This window comes from Strongyloides ratti, assembly GCF_001040885.1.
Source record: "Strongyloides ratti genome assembly S_ratti_ED321, chromosome : 1".
NCBI lineage: Eukaryota > Metazoa > Nematoda > Chromadorea > Rhabditida > Strongyloididae > Strongyloides > Strongyloides ratti.
This window is the reverse complement of record NC_037307.1, coordinates 5,442,704-5,459,048: the sequence shown is the minus strand read 5'-3', so window position 1 is coordinate 5,459,048 and position 16,345 is coordinate 5,442,704. Positions and strand designations below refer to the sequence as shown.

The following is a 16,345-nucleotide window of genomic DNA, read 5'->3' as shown; positions in this document are numbered from 1 at the left end:
ATATCAACAGGTACTAAAATATAATATCTATAGAATAATAACACCTTTTTATTAAGCATACAAATGGAGTGTCAAATTACATATTAACATGTCATATACTAATATTATTTGATTAATGATCATTATAATAATAATTAAAAAAGTGCCAGAAAACCAATTTTTATGTTATTTTTCAAGTGCCAGATTATCTCAAGATTAGTAATATTATCCTATACCATTATATGTATAATAAGATATTATACTATTAAGATAAAATTTTTTTATTATACTTTTTTTATAATTACTTTTTATACTAATATCTTATTCTAAGGTATATCATAAATTAAAAAATAGATGACACTCATCTGTTAACAGATGATATTTTAACAACTTAATTCTAATATCAACATATAATAATTATCATAAATCATTAGTATTACCCTAACATATCTTAACATATATACTTTTTATTAATTGTTTTAATAAATAATTTATAACTAACTTTTTATATACTGTATATTTATTCACTTATAATAATATATACTATAAAAAATTCAACAATAAGTATATTAATTACTCTTCATAACCATATTATCATATAATTTCTTTTATATTAACCTTTTTTAGTTTTTCGGTTTCTTTTGTTGTTATATAATATCAAAAGGAAACCGGCAAATTTTGATATTTATTGTACAATTATATAAGTTAAATGTTCAACTTAATTATCATAAATGTATGCTTATTAAATGAATATAAATAACTTAACAATGTATGACTAATTGGCTTAAAAAGTTTTTTACTCATATTATTAATATAAATGCATATATGTATTTTTTTTTAATAATCAAATATATTATAATAATTGATATAACTTTTTTTAATAAACATTAAAATAAATATACTTAACACATATCTAAATAACCAATTACAATTAGCTTATATTTACCTTCTCATATACCGTGCAATTAATTATTATACTCACAATTAAACTTGATCTGTTATTGACAGAGAATAACATATCTTTAAACAACTTCAATCTCATTACTTTATTTTTATATCTATCTAAACTTATGACTATCAAACACCTGCATATTCAATTATCTATTAAATTTATCGTACTAACAAATACCATGAAATGTTAACAAATTAATAGCTAATATGGATAAGTAATTAAACTTTAATTCAAGTACACTTATCTACTATATTTAGACATTTTAGAGTATTTTCTTTATTGTTATCATGGAAAATCTCTTTTCCGGATTGTTTATTCTGATACTAATTTGTACTATTAAATGTTTTAGACACATTGTATGCATCATGTATAATTAAATCTATTTATAATAATATAGGAAATATCTATTAATATATATAGTTAAAAACAATATTTTTTTTCTAAACAAAACTTTATTATAATAAAAACTTTACAAAATAAAATATTTATTATAAATACAAGCAACAACAAAAAAAAACTTTTATTTATCAAAAGGTACAATAAGTTGTAAATCATTATTAACAGTTTCATTAAAATAACCAATTTCTTTATCTAATTCATCAAATAAACTTTTTTTTAATCTTAAATTATATTTATGAATATTATCATCACAATGCTAAAAATAATTATATATATATATAAAAAGGTATACGGTAAAAAAAAAACTTACATTAAATCTATCTGAAATTTTCATCTTACAAAATTGGCAATAACCTTTAGAATGTAAAAATTTTTTTTGCCTATTTTTATATTTGAAATTATTTATTGTTTTTATTGAGAATGCTGACACCAAAAAATTATTATATACATTTAATTTAACAAAGCAATCAATATTATCAGTTTGATAAAATTTTATTCCCTCAACATTTTGTTTATGTTGAATTTTGATAAAATTATTAACCAAAAATATTACATTAGAAGATACCCGATGACAATCATCTTTATTTTTCTTTAAAACCGTATTAAGATAACTTTGAAAGTAATGAGCAGGGCATATTGGTATACTATTGACATCCCCAATCTTTGACAATCCACCCGGTAAACATATATTAACCTCCTTTTTTTCAATATTTCTTATCATTTTATTGTGATCAGTTACTATAAGAGATATGGTAGTAATTTCACTTTCATTGAGATCTTTATTTGTTACATAACGCCCCGCCAACAACCTTATTTGATCTTTGATTTTGTTTAATAATTTTGTATCTTTAATTTCTAGAAGAATAAAACTTTTTTTAATATTAAAATTTTCTGGTAAAAAGCAATCATCTTGATATTTTTTTCTTGTTAATAATTTATTTTGAAAATTTTCTTTTATTTGCCTTTTTGAATTTGTTATATTTTCTTTATAAATATAACTATTTATATTTAATTGTTTTTTCTATAGAAAAAAAATATTTATATATATAATTAATTGTATGTCATTAATAAATTAAACTTACCTTGTAAATTGATGTTTTTTTAAAATTACTTCTACCATTTAATAATGGGAACATTGATAAATAATTTAATTAATTTATAATGTTTGGGAATAAAAAATTTAACTCTAGAAATATACATACAAACTATAAATCTTTATTCCAACTAAGCTCAGGTTTAAATAAAAATACATTTGTGACTAATGTTGTATGAGATGACATATATATATCAGTGTCAAATTTCTATTACTTTAGATTATTTATTGTTAAATTGTTTAAACATATAATAGTTTGTTTGTTTTTTTTTCTAGAAAAAAAATGATGATTGTTAAAAAAAAATTTTTTTTTTTTTAAAATAATTTTATACTTTTTTTTTTATATAATAATAGCTTAAAAATTATTAGTTGATAACAAAAATTTTTTTATTGTAAAAGTATACATATATTCAAATTACTAATATTTTTTTCTTTCAATAAATTAAAGGTTAGCAATAAATTTGAATATAATTTATAGAATAAAAAGAATTTTACTTAGTCATTTTTTATAGTAATAAATAATTTAATGAATTACATAAATCCAAAATATATTCTTTCAAATTCCTGTTTAAGAAGAAGACGAACCCGAAGAATTTATATAACAAATATATTTTTATCAACCCTAATAACAGCCATTTTTGTTTTATTATACCTTTATAACAACTTTTTTAAATGGAAATATGGTGAAAAATTGTTTATGGATGTTTTAAAAATGAAATAATTTATTAGAAAATAATATATTATAAAAATTTATTTTTTTTTGACTAAAAGTGCAATTATCAAATTTAAAAAAGTACATCAAGTGTTTACATTAAACATATTTAAAGTATTTATTTAAAAGATTTTTTTTCTTATCATTCTGAATAAAATAATACCATCATTTTGTAATAATTATGTTAATTATTTTTTTTTAAAAGAAATAAAAATGACAATAATGAAAATAAAGTTATATTAGAAGGTCAAATTACATGTGATTTCACAAATAAAACTGGTAATATACTTTATCTTATTGTGTTTGGGTTCCAACAATTGATAATTAGTATTTAAAAATATGTAAATATTTATCAAAAAATGATATCAATTATCTTGTACCTATTACCCGTATAATAAATATTTTAAACAAATACAATTAATATTTGTATTAACAAATATATGTTTATATTTTCACTTTTTATAAGCATTTTTTTAATTAATCAATTATAAATATACCAATGTAATCCAAATAATCTATTTTTAATCGTTTCGTTGAATGACAAATTTTTCTCCTAATTTGTTAGCTTCAATCCATTTTTTAAAAATATTAAGATGATCTTTGACTTTTTTTGATTTTAAGGGTAATTTTTCATGAATATTTACTAGGTTAATTCTTACAATTTCAATAGTTTCTGGATTAAATATATTACTAAAATGAACATGATAATCTGGTATTCTTGATAAATGTCCCATGTCATATGGTGTTGTTCTTATTGTTAATTCTTTACATTTTTCAAATAATGAAAAATCTGAATCATATGTATCATCTAAATTAACATATAAATGTGGATCTAGATGATTATTAATATTTTTATGATTTCCTGTTATTGCAGCACAACTTGTGAATGTTTTACCACAATTATGGCTGGATGGTTTCATATGATATCCATCTGCATCAGGTAAACCAATTGAACCTAGATAACATTCAAATGTATACCAACGAGATAATTTCATAGGTGATAAAGCAACCGATAACAATTCAAATATTTGACAATCAAGCTAAAAAAAAATAAATAAATAAAATTATTATATAAAATATAAATTAAATTTTAATTAATATAATTACATTTATTGTATGAGAAAATCTGGAAAAATATTTTAATGCATTCCAAATACATTGTACATCTTTATTTGTCCATCTCTCATCAACAACAATAACAACATTCCTTGAAGTAATTGATAATAATATTTGACATTTTTTATGCCTTTTATAATTACCATTTGAATAACCATCACGAATATTTTCTTCAGGAAGATTTAAAAAATTATTACAATCAACCTTGTCAACTGTATCAAGGAGAACTTCATTTAAATCCATTTTAAAAACATTTAAATATAATCTTTTTTGCATATAATTATCAATAATAGTTTTAAATATTTTTGAAACTTTTCTCATTTTTATTAAATCATAAGGATCACTAATATTTATTAATATTTTATACCAAATTATATCAGGTAACTGTGGTATTTGTGCCATTTTTATTAATTGTGAATCATCTTTTTTATATTTTGATTTATCTTTAATATCATGATAATGTTTTTTTTTATGTATATGAATAATTGTAGATGGTTCAAAAAATATTTTTCTTCCTCTTCTTCCAAGGATATTTGCAAACATTTCTTTAACATGTTTGTTTGTAGTCATTTTATAATAACTATAAAATAAAAAGAATATAAAATATTATAAGAAAAAAAAAATTTTTTTTTTTACTTAATTTTATATAATTACCGTAGAAAAATAAAATTAAAATAACATATAAAATAAATTCAATATTCTTATTAAATATATATACTAATTTAACTATCTCTTTATTAGTTTGTAAAAAAAAAAGTTTAAATATATTGTTATAAATAAATTTAAAATAAAATAAAATAAGTCATATATATGTCAATTAAAATTTAACATTTTAAAATCTAATGAAATTAATTTAAAAAAATATATAAATATTAAAGTTAAATAATGATATAGATAAAAATTTTCTTAATGATTTATATCAACGAAATTTGATAAGTATTACAATTAATATTGAGCCAATAGTTTACAACATTTTTACAATATTTAGTTTAAACAATTTTTAAAAATAATTCTTAGTATGGCAAATTTTATTATATTTTATCGTTGAGTAATTTCTTAATAAAAATTATAAATAGGTTTTTTTTTTTAAATTATTTTATATGATTTATTTTGTATATATAAATAAAAAAATATATATTTGATAAAATTTATCATGCTTTACGATTATTTTTAGTAGACTATATATAAATATATTGTAAATAAATTGTATATAATAATTAAATAAAATGAGAACAATATAAATTAATTGATAAAAATTAAATAGTATCAATAATTTGAAAAAAGTTCAATGGTACATTAAATATCTTAATAGTAGTAATGAATTATATAATTTTATCAAAGTAAAAAATATTGTATATTAATCATTGTATTAAAAAGTTGATAATTTTAAAATTTTGATATATTTATTAATATTACTTATCTCAAATCATAATATTTTCACTGTTAAAATAATAAAAATTTTAATTAATACATAAGATAGGTATCTGATAACAAATTATTAAACATACATATATATTTATATATAAAAAATTTATGACATCATTTTTATTAAAGTCAAAGAAATAATAAATATAATATAAAGATAAATTTTATGTTAACTTTATTCTTGGTATTAGATATTTATAGTTATTGAAAATAAAAATTTAACATGGTAATTTAAACAAAAATAATGAAAAATAAATAGATTATAAAAAAAATATAAGCTTCTCAAGTCACAGACAAAGACTAAATAATACAGTAGTATGAAAAAGATGGTGATTATTAATTACCAAGCAATATCATTCAAGCTACTTTAAAACATATGAATAGATTTGATAATATAATATTTATTAGAAACTTTGTTTTTCTGACACATATATTAATATACAGATTATAATGAACTTTGCCTCTCATATTTATCAAATAAAATTGATAAAGTTTAGAATAAACAATATACCATTTGTGGGTTATTTTACATTTTATTCAATACAAAAATACATAATAATTTTATCAATAAGCATAAAACACAATACTGATAAGCTTATACCTTAAGTTCAAATAATCAAAATATTTAAAAAACAACATAGATTAATCATGTTAGATAAATTATACTAAAAAATGTCTACCAGTAACTAGATTAAAATAATTGTATTATAATAATAATAATAATAATCTTTTGACCATATACAACCTTTATCATTTTTAGAAACTAGCTTTTATTGATGATATATATTTTTTTTTATTTAGTATGAAATAAATTTTATAATAAAAAAAAATGTAGAGTTTAACAACCCATATAAAATACATCTTATTTTATTAGAAATAATTGTTCAAATATTTAAAATAAAATAATCTAAAAATTTTTATACATTAAACATATATTTGTATTAATATTTAACAAATATTAATAAAAAAAAGAAAAAGGTTTGTCAAAAGATATCCTGAATAATTAATTTTTCTTATCAAATAAAGTTTTAAATATTAGCTTTGTACCAAAAATCAAACAAAAAGAAAGTTTGTATTATTAGAAACTTCTAAAAGAACAGTTTTGTATGATTTACCTAACGATTCAATAATTTATTTTATCAATAATAAAATAAAAGAAACTTTTTTTTTAATAAAATATCAATAGATCATATGGTAAAAAAAAATTTTTTTCATAGGAAAAAAAATAATAATCAAAAATTAAGTTTAAAAAATTTAATGACATATTAATGATTCTCAAGTGTAATTACAATAATAATATAAATATTTATATAAATTAATCAAAATAAATAATGCATTGGGGTAAAATTTATATCAATTTTTATCAGTTTGTACTAGTATTAATTTTTGATATAATATATAAAAATTTCGAAATAAAATAAAATAATAAACAGGTAAAAATTTTTAGATTTTCTTTAAAAAATATTAGTTTGAAATTTTTCAAAAAAAAAAGTATAACTCAATTATTTACTAATGATTAGTTCATAAAATTAAAAACAACTAAAAGTGTGACTTTTGTCAACAACAATAAATAATACAAGTATTTTTTTTATACTTTATAAGAATATATATATCGAGGAATGATGGTATTATAATAACTTTTATCATAGTTTTTTTAATTTTTTAAATCAAATATTTATATTATAATTTCATGAAAGTATTTTAAACAAAATATACTTGTAGAAAAACAAGTATCGCTTGTTATCTGATTTTTATAGAAAATGGCAAAATACTAGTTTTAATTAATGCTATTGGCCAACATTAGATAATTCATAGTAAATATAAAGGTTAAAATATTAAAAATCAGGTTTTAAATGATTCATGTGGTTATTTAGAAATTTCTTTTTATACAAATAAAATATAATATGTAAATTAAAAATAAATTACATATATACCAATATCTTTTTATATAACACAAAAAAAAAACGTTAAGATTAAGAACAAGATAACTTATTCAGACAATTTAATTTAATTCACCATCTTTGTTTTTATATATATAATTAAAAATTAGTCATTCAACTGGTATATATCAAAAGTTATTAACAATATCACATAACCTTCACTTTTTTTTTTTAGATAATGTAAACTAATATTTAACAAAATTATAATATACCAGCTTTTAGAAAATATTAAAATTAAAAATATATTTTAAATAACAAAAAAAAATTATAATATTTTCAAGCATGTTTTAATTAATTAATCAAAAATAAAATATTTTTACAAAAAAAAAAATATTGGCAATATAATAAGTTATAAATAAAAATTTTCAAACATTGAAAATAAGATTGTTTTGTAAATTATATTGTTAAAATTAATATTATAAAAATGAAAAATATATAATAAAATACAATATTTTTCAAATATGATATTTTATATAAATATATAAAATGTTTGAATTATGGTGATTGACTTTAAGAATATTTTAAAACATGTTTTACATATACATTTATAAAGTCTTATTTTATATGTATTTTTCAAGTATTTTTTAATGATGTTGTTGTATGAAACATTTTTTAATAAAAATTTTACTCTTTGTATAATGTATTTTGATAAAAATATTTTTTTTTTAAAAAATCGTCACAATAGAACAAAAATATTATTAGTTTATAATAATAAATTTTTTTTTATTCAAAAAAGTTAAAATGATGGTAAAAAATATGTAAATTTTTATATAAAATGGTAGTTTTAAATAATATTTTGTGTATAATAATAATATTGAATTAAGGGGTATACCTACAATTACCCTAACCTTTAAGCTAAGTATTTTAATAGGAAGTAATTTTATTTGTAATACAATAATATAACCTTTAAATACTTCACATGTTAAATGTGTTTATAAAAATTTTTTTTTAGCATTATCAAAGTACTTCTTCCTATCTCATGTACATTAGTATCATTATCTTATTCAGCAAAAAAAAAAGTTAAAATTTGTCTTTGAACACAATTATAAATGAAATTAGTCATAAGTTAAAACGTGTTCAAAAATTTCCATACACTTCCATATTATAAATATCCGCATTAATTATAAAATTATACTAAAATTTTATTTAACTAAAACACTTTATGAATCATCTTTTTTTACAATATATTTTCTTACAATGATAAACAAATTAAAATCAAAGCATATTTTTATTTTAAATAGATTAGAAAAAATATGGTACTACATTTTTAGAAATTTTTTTTATTATAAATATATAAATTTCATTATTACAAGTAGTATTACAAAATATAACAACAAGAAAAAACAACAAATAAATGGAATAATTAACAAACAAAAAAAAAATTTTCTTTTAAATTTATAAAACTGAACTATTCAACTTCATTTTCAATATCATTAGTATCCCCAAAACTTAAGGGTATAACAAGAATGTGATTTTTGGCTTCAGATATTGTAGACCATCTTCCAAATCTGTGATCTTTTCCAACAGCACAAAAAAGAAAATCTCCGTTACTAGAAAATTTGAGGTCATTAATAAAACCATCCTAAAAAAAATGTGATTTAAAAAAAAATTATAAAATTTAAAAATCTTACCACACTATATGATGTTATCAGTATAATTTTTTTGTTATCATTTGCAATTTTCCAAAAATTTATTACACCATTATTTCCTCCTGAAACCATTAAATCAGAATAAGGAATAGCGGCAAGTGAGGTAATCCAATTTTGGCAATCTTTGTTATCTTTACCATTTTTATGAGCAAACTTTTGAATACATATTGGTTTTTTTTTCATAGATGACCAAATTGAAATTGAACCATCAATTGCTCCAGAGGCAAAAGTTGTAGAATCTAAATAGCAAACAGTATCTACACTGGTAGCTTCAACATGTGGTGTGTAAACTAATTGTGATTCTTCACCAATTTTAAATATACGTACAGATTGGTCTTGAGTACCACATGATAATAAACGAGGTTTATGTAAAACATCTATTTTTCCTACGATTGATGTATGACCATACATAATATCCACAAATCCCATTTGATTTGTATCCCAATATCTAATTGAACGATCCTCACTAGCTGAGTATAATTGACCATCAACACCTAATCTAAATGCTAATGAAGTTATACCGGAACGATGTCCTGCTAAATTAGAGACAAATTCCATTGTTTCTAAGTTCCATAATTTAACAATTCCTTCAGCACCTCCTGTTGCAAGATATTTTCCATTTGGATCAACAGCTAAACAATTTACTCCATGTTTATGAAATTTAGGCGTTAGCTTTTTATTCAAAGTTGATACTTTTTTTTTATTAATTATATCATATTTTATAACACTATTATCTTTACCACAACTAAAAAGATATTTTCCATCTGGTGATGGGGCAACTGATGTTGGTGAAAATCTATGTCCACGATAGGTAAATACTTTTTCAGTAATAATTTTCAATGAATCGGCAAGATGTTTGTAACGACTACCTGTTTTAACAGCTACATTTATATTAGTACTAGATACTTCAATTTCCTTATTTTCTTCAATTAACTAAAAAATTTGATTATTAAATTATAGAAAATAAAACTTACACCAAATTTATTTAGCAAGTTTTTTTCAGCAATTTTAGTTTTTTCTTCTACACTTTCAAACATATCTTCATTAATTGCTGATTCTTTTGTTCTTACAACATCGTCTTCAAAGTCACTCTCAGATGAAATCTCATCTTCGAGAATCTTTTTTTGCTTCTTCGAAGCTTTGGGGTTATCCCCTAAATTTGTTTTCCTATTTTTTCTGTTATTATAAACCAGTGGCATAATTAGATAAACAAATGATAATTACACTTTTAATTTAAGTTGAAACACTATACCAATTCATCTAAGACAACCGTTGCAAGAATTTCGCTTTCAACAAAATTAAAAATTCCCATTTTCCATATAAAAGATAAACTTTAGACTAAAAATTGACACATATTGTTTATATTAAAATTATTATTATTATTATATTATTATTAAAAAAATCAAGTATTTTATGAAAATAATCATTTATTCTATTTCAAAACTTTCTTCACATGCCAATGTTGCTGTGTTCGATTTGACATGATTTTCCACTAGATCACTCCTGGAAAACATTTTTTTTAGTTCAAGTTATTTTATCATTACATTTTTTACACTAATAAACTTTACAAAAGCAAAAAATACAAGATAAGTGTAAATTAAATAATGCAAAATAAAACAATACATTGTTAATATTACAACTAGAACCTACTGATAACAAGATTGTTTATCATTTGATAGGAAAGAAGGTGCATATGGCTTTGAGGTTTCAATTTTTGTATCTGAGTATTTATTATCTGACTCGTTATCATTGATATTCTCTGATGGTTCATCTGTTGACTCTAAATGTTTAAATTCATTAATAGACATTCTATCTGGTGTTCCGGGTGTCGTTGAACCTGTCTCTGAAACAGTAGACACTGTTCTAGCTTTCCATTTTGAATTACTTCTCATTCTGTTACTTTTACGTGATTTATCATTGATATCAAACATATCTTGTAGTGAAATTTTCGATAGCCTATTTAATTTATCATTAGGTAATTTTCCCATAATTTGTAAATTTTCTTCATTATTATTATTTTTAACATTATCAGTGTTAGTTGTTGTTTTTTGTAATAGATTTGATACAGGTGAGAAAGACGTCTAGAAAAAAAAAATATTTAAAGAAGTTTTAAATTATAAATATCACAAAATTTTATAATTTACAAAAAATCTAAAACACTAATAAAATTTTTTAAATCCTACTGAAAATATTATATGTTTAGTAAACTTTTTTTTTTATATTGTAAAGTTCCTCTTTAAATTATAATTGTTATTATTTGTGTATCTTACATTTGACACTTGTTTGTGTTTACATTCCATTACAACAATATCTTTACAATAACTGTGAACAGCTTGATGACAATCTTTACATTTGTATCCTTGTCTTATCAATCCCCATAAAACTTTATTACAATTTGCACAAATAGTTGGTGTGAGAAATGTAGTTTCATGAAAATTATGCCTAAATTCTATTCTAAGTTTAATACTTTTTGAGTTGAAATCCATAAAATAATTAAATAATTCTGTTTTGCTTATTCTTCCATTTCCATCTTTATCAATGTTTGTAAACTGATCCATGAATGGAAAATTACCTGCAATTTCCTGGAATTCCTCTGCTGAAATGGAACTATCTTTATCATGATCATAATGTTTAAAAACAGCTTCCACCATAGCAGCTGTATGCCTTTGGATAGAATCTTTGTCAGGTACCGAATTAACTCCACTTGCCCATTCAGCAAATACTATTGTTTTATTACTTGAAAAATTGAATAAATTTTTAGGTTCTTTTTTTAATGATAAAGCATACAATTCATCTTCATTATAACTCATGTCAAATGATATTTTTAGAGTGTTAATTAATTCTATATTAGCATCATTGAGATTATGATAATTTTTAGAAATTCCAGGAAATTTAGAAAGGACATCTTTTAATTGAAATAATCTTCTTAATGTAATTTGTCTGGTTTTTGAAAAATCTATTCCACCTAGTGTATTCAATTGTATCAAATCTTTTAAATGAACACCCCTAAAAAAATAATTAATAAGGAATAATTAACTTACATAATTGGAATTACAAAATTTTCTTTATCTTTTTTTAAATTTCTTCTATACTCAGAAAAATTACTATGCATTGATAAGAGCATTGTCATTTTATTAATTTCTTTTTTAACATCCGTACTTATTAATGCTTGAGTTTTGTGTAACCTATTAATATTACTATGACTAATTCCACCAACAACTGCCATTAAACTATTATAATTTTTTGATTTTAACAATTCTTTTGCAATTTCTGTAACTTTACTAATTGTTTCTGATCTTGATTTTGCGGTATTTTTACTTAATATCATCCATTGGATCCAATTAGATATATTATTAAATAATGCTACTGATTTTTGTAATTTATCAATATGATCTATTTTCCCTGTTTTGACATAATTTTTTAAATCATTAGTTGTAACTCTACACAATGCCTTATAATCAATATGACTTATGGCTGTAGCTAATGATTCAGCTTCACAATTATGGAATACCAAAGAAACTTGTCTTGAAACGGGACTTTTAATGGAAGCACAACGCAACCACTCAAATGATGGAATTATAGAGGTATCTAATAATTGAATAATACTTAAAGATATTTCATGAGTTATAGCTAAATCTTTTAAACGTTTAACTAAATTAGAAAGTTGCGTATTCTCATCAAAATGTGCTGGAATTCGTTTTATCCAATATATTATAGATAGACAAACACCAATAGTAATAAATGAAGGATTTTCTTCAATTTTTACATCATCATTATTATGATTCACCTTTTGAACTGTATTTTGAAAAATAAGTATAAATGTTGCTAAAATTTCTGTTAAATCATCCACTAACCATTCTGCTGTAACAAAAAAAGCTTCTGGTAGAGGATCATCAATATATAAATACTCATCACTTATCTCCCTACTCTCCTCTAAATGCATTTTATAATAATTTTCAAATATCTGACTGCATAAAAAACACAGTTCATAAAGATTAAATTTTCTACCTTCAAGTAATTCTATATCTTTACTGTTATCAGAAATTTTTCTTGAAATAGCAGAATACTTGCCTTCAGGAGACTTTTTTAATATAATAGTTTGATATTGTTTATAATAAAGTAATAAAGAACTCTCATTTGTCATTATTAACATTTCAATTAGATATCATTTCACCGGATTTCTTTTAATAATAATAATAAAAAAAAGTAATACAAAAAAAAAGAATCTAAAATTTAAATAAAATTTGAAACAATTAATAATATATTATATATGTATTCTTTTTAAATAGATTTTTATATTAAAATAAAAAAGATAAAATAAAAGTAAAATTTTTTAATAGAAATACTACTTCACATATTATTCTTTTTTAATATAATACTAAATATATAAAAATAGATTTTAATGTTAATAGCTAATTAAACACAAATAGATATAATAAAAAAAAAGTTAGAATATCAAAAAATATACACTTTATAAAATATATAATAAATAAAAAAAAATTAATTTAATAAAAATGAAAAAATACAAAAGAAAATATTAATTATTCATTCTTATATTATAAAAAAAAAATTTTATATTTAATATTGAAAGAGGTCTTTATAAAATTGAGACTATTAAAGTCAAGCATTTTATAGGAAATATTATAAATATAAAATTGATGATAGTTAAAAGTAAGGAATAACATACCAGAAATATTTTGCAATATTCGTATGTTTATTATATAAATATATACTGGGATAAACTAGGTATTTTTTTAATATTTATATATATATATTTTTTTTAAATTTAGAATTAAGAATTTAATAACAAACATTACAATCCAATGGTATATAAAATAATACATTATTATTATAAAAAGATGAAAAATTATGTTACAAACAAAGATTGTCAAGTAGCATAAAAAAAAAGAAAAGAATTTTCAAATATAAGCGACTTATTACAAAAAGAATTAATGAATCAAAGATGGTGTTTTAGTTACATAAACATATATTCAATTCCTATCCGGAATGAGGTTTGAATAACTTAAAAGCGATGACATAATAAAATTTTGTTTCCTTCTAAGTGTATTTAAATAAAATAACTCATGATCTATAATCATGAGAAATCATGTTGTTATAACAGTAGCAATTTAAAAATGATATATATATATATATATCTATACATATATAACTATATATTTAAAAAATAACATCTTTTAAATTTTAATTTTTTAAAAAAGTTGTTTTGATAAATCTCAGTATTACAATAACAATAATTTATAAATTAATTATTTGGAAAAAAAAATAATAGATTTTATTGTTATGTTAAGCAAAAAAAAAATTTTTTTTATTGTCCATTATAATACAAATAAGAATTACTTTATAAAAAAACAATTTTTTTCTAATAATATTTATTGCATTTAATTATGTGGAAATATAAAATTTTTACATCTACAGATTAATAATAATTTATCAGATTTTCTAATTAATTTATTTCATAAAATATTAAATTAATGTGCAGAAAAATTTTTTAGACAATAATTATAATTATATTATAAAATTTTAAAATTATTTTAATATATATAAAAAAATTAGTATGCTAAATATTAATCGTTTTATTTATGAAATTCAAAGTTATGTATATTAATAATTAGTATTATGCAAATTATTAAAACACAAAAAGTAAATTGCATATTAAACTATTAATATAAAAAAAAAGTTTATAGAAAATTGTTATTAATATTTTTAGAAATAAATATACATTAATAGTATAATAAAACCATAAATAAAGATTGTTAATTTAAACAAAAGTAATATAATTTAAATATTTGGAAAATGTTTATATATATAAAATTGTAAATTTTATTAAATTTTTTAAAAAAATTATAGTGTACTATACAAATATATATATATATTTAAACATTTATCTATATCTCAAAATTATTTCGTCTCCAAATACAAGTCTTTCTACACTAACACTAAAACTTCATTTTCTTTTATGCTTAACTTAAAATAAAATAAGTGAAATATGGAACTCTAAACTATGGCATATTTTTTAAAGCCAACCCACATACATAATATGTATATATTTTATAGTTTATTAAAACACAAATATGTTAGAACAATTATAGTATTAAATAGTATTTTTTAATATAGTAAACATTGAAAAATAAATTTTGACTTTTATTTTTTTTAAATAATAATTGACAATTACTTAAATAATATTATTTTAAAAATTGGTAAAAAAAAAAATATATATATATATATACAGAGAAATATTTAACTATTGAGAAGACAATTTTTATAAATATATAATAATGTAGTGACATGTCTCACTGTTATACTGTTTTAAGAAATATATGAATCTTAAGAATTTATATATATTTCTTCTTTTTATCTTTATCATACATGACTATTAATTATTGTAGCACATTTTAATCATAAAAATTTAGTAAATACAAAATTCATAATATATATTTTAATATAAAAGTTAATTGGTAGAAATTCTAATAAACTATATACACAAATATATATATATCTATCTATCTATATGAATAATTTAATAGCATATAAATTTTTTTTATTAAATAAACTTATAATTATACATCTTCTAAAAATTATAATTAATAAACTTTATAGTATAAAAATTAAGAAATACAATATTTAAAAGTATCATTAATAAATATATAAAAAAAAAAATTAAACAGCTTATTACTTTAATGCAAAATAAAATTTTTTCTTACATTTTACGTAATAAAGTAAATATAATTCAACTTTTAGAAAGCATCAAACTTTAAAAAATTTTCATCAACAACTTTAAAAAATATCGTTTTAAGGTTATATTAATATTAGTATAGTAACACTATTTATTTTTATTCATACAAATTATATTCTATCTTTTTAAATATATATATATATATATTAATATTAATATTTACACAATCAAACAAATAATAACACAAACATAAAAAAAATAGGACTTCTTTTCAATTTTTTAATAATTATTAATATATAAAATGTAATAAGTATTTAAATAAATTACTTCATAGTCAAGATATTAGTTTTACATGTGCTTCAAATATCACCAAAGAATAATGTCAT

The 16,345-nt window shown here is 19.4% G+C and overlaps 4 protein-coding genes across 4 annotated transcripts; all 4 read right to left on the bottom strand.

Moving 5' to 3' along the window:
• Positions 1–1,451: 1,451 nt before the first annotated feature.
• SRAE_1000174400 (Hypothetical protein) lies at positions 1,452–2,466 on the bottom strand (the record flags this gene model as incomplete). Its single annotated transcript, XM_024648737.1, has 3 exons — positions 1,452–1,586; positions 1,641–2,351; positions 2,413–2,466. The coding sequence occupies 3 exons, from the start codon at positions 2,464–2,466 to the stop codon at positions 1,452–1,454; spliced, it is 900 nt and encodes a 299-aa protein (XP_024502685.1).
• Positions 2,467–3,656: 1,190 nt separating this feature from the next.
• SRAE_1000174300 (F-box domain-containing protein) lies at positions 3,657–4,821 on the bottom strand (the record flags this gene model as incomplete). The annotated part of the gene is made up of 2 exons (XM_024648736.1): positions 3,657–4,175; positions 4,243–4,821. 2 exons carry the CDS (start codon positions 4,819–4,821, stop codon positions 3,657–3,659), a joined length of 1,098 nt encoding a protein of 365 aa, XP_024502684.1.
• A 4,203-nt stretch (positions 4,822–9,024) lies between these two features.
• Positions 9,025–10,464, bottom strand: SRAE_1000174200 (U3 small nucleolar RNA-interacting protein 2; the record flags this gene model as incomplete). The annotated part of the gene is made up of 3 exons (XM_024648735.1): positions 9,025–9,198; positions 9,248–10,198; positions 10,240–10,464. The coding sequence occupies 3 exons, from the start codon at positions 10,462–10,464 to the stop codon at positions 9,025–9,027; spliced, it is 1,350 nt and encodes a 449-aa protein (XP_024502683.1).
• Positions 10,465–10,692: 228 nt separating this feature from the next.
• Positions 10,693–13,409, bottom strand: SRAE_1000174100 (Guanine-nucleotide dissociation stimulator CDC25 domain and EF-hand domain and Protein kinase C-like, phorbol ester/diacylglycerol binding domain and EF-hand domain pair and Diacylglycerol/phorbol-ester binding domain and Ras guanine nucleotide exchange factor, domain-containing protein; the record flags this gene model as incomplete). The annotated part of the gene is made up of 7 exons (XM_024648734.1): positions 10,693–10,768; positions 10,916–11,346; positions 11,536–11,795; positions 11,838–12,001; positions 12,053–12,271; positions 12,307–13,198; positions 13,274–13,409. The coding sequence occupies 7 exons, from the start codon at positions 13,407–13,409 to the stop codon at positions 10,693–10,695; spliced, it is 2,178 nt and encodes a 725-aa protein (XP_024502682.1).
• Between the last annotated feature and the right edge of the window lie 2,936 nt (positions 13,410–16,345).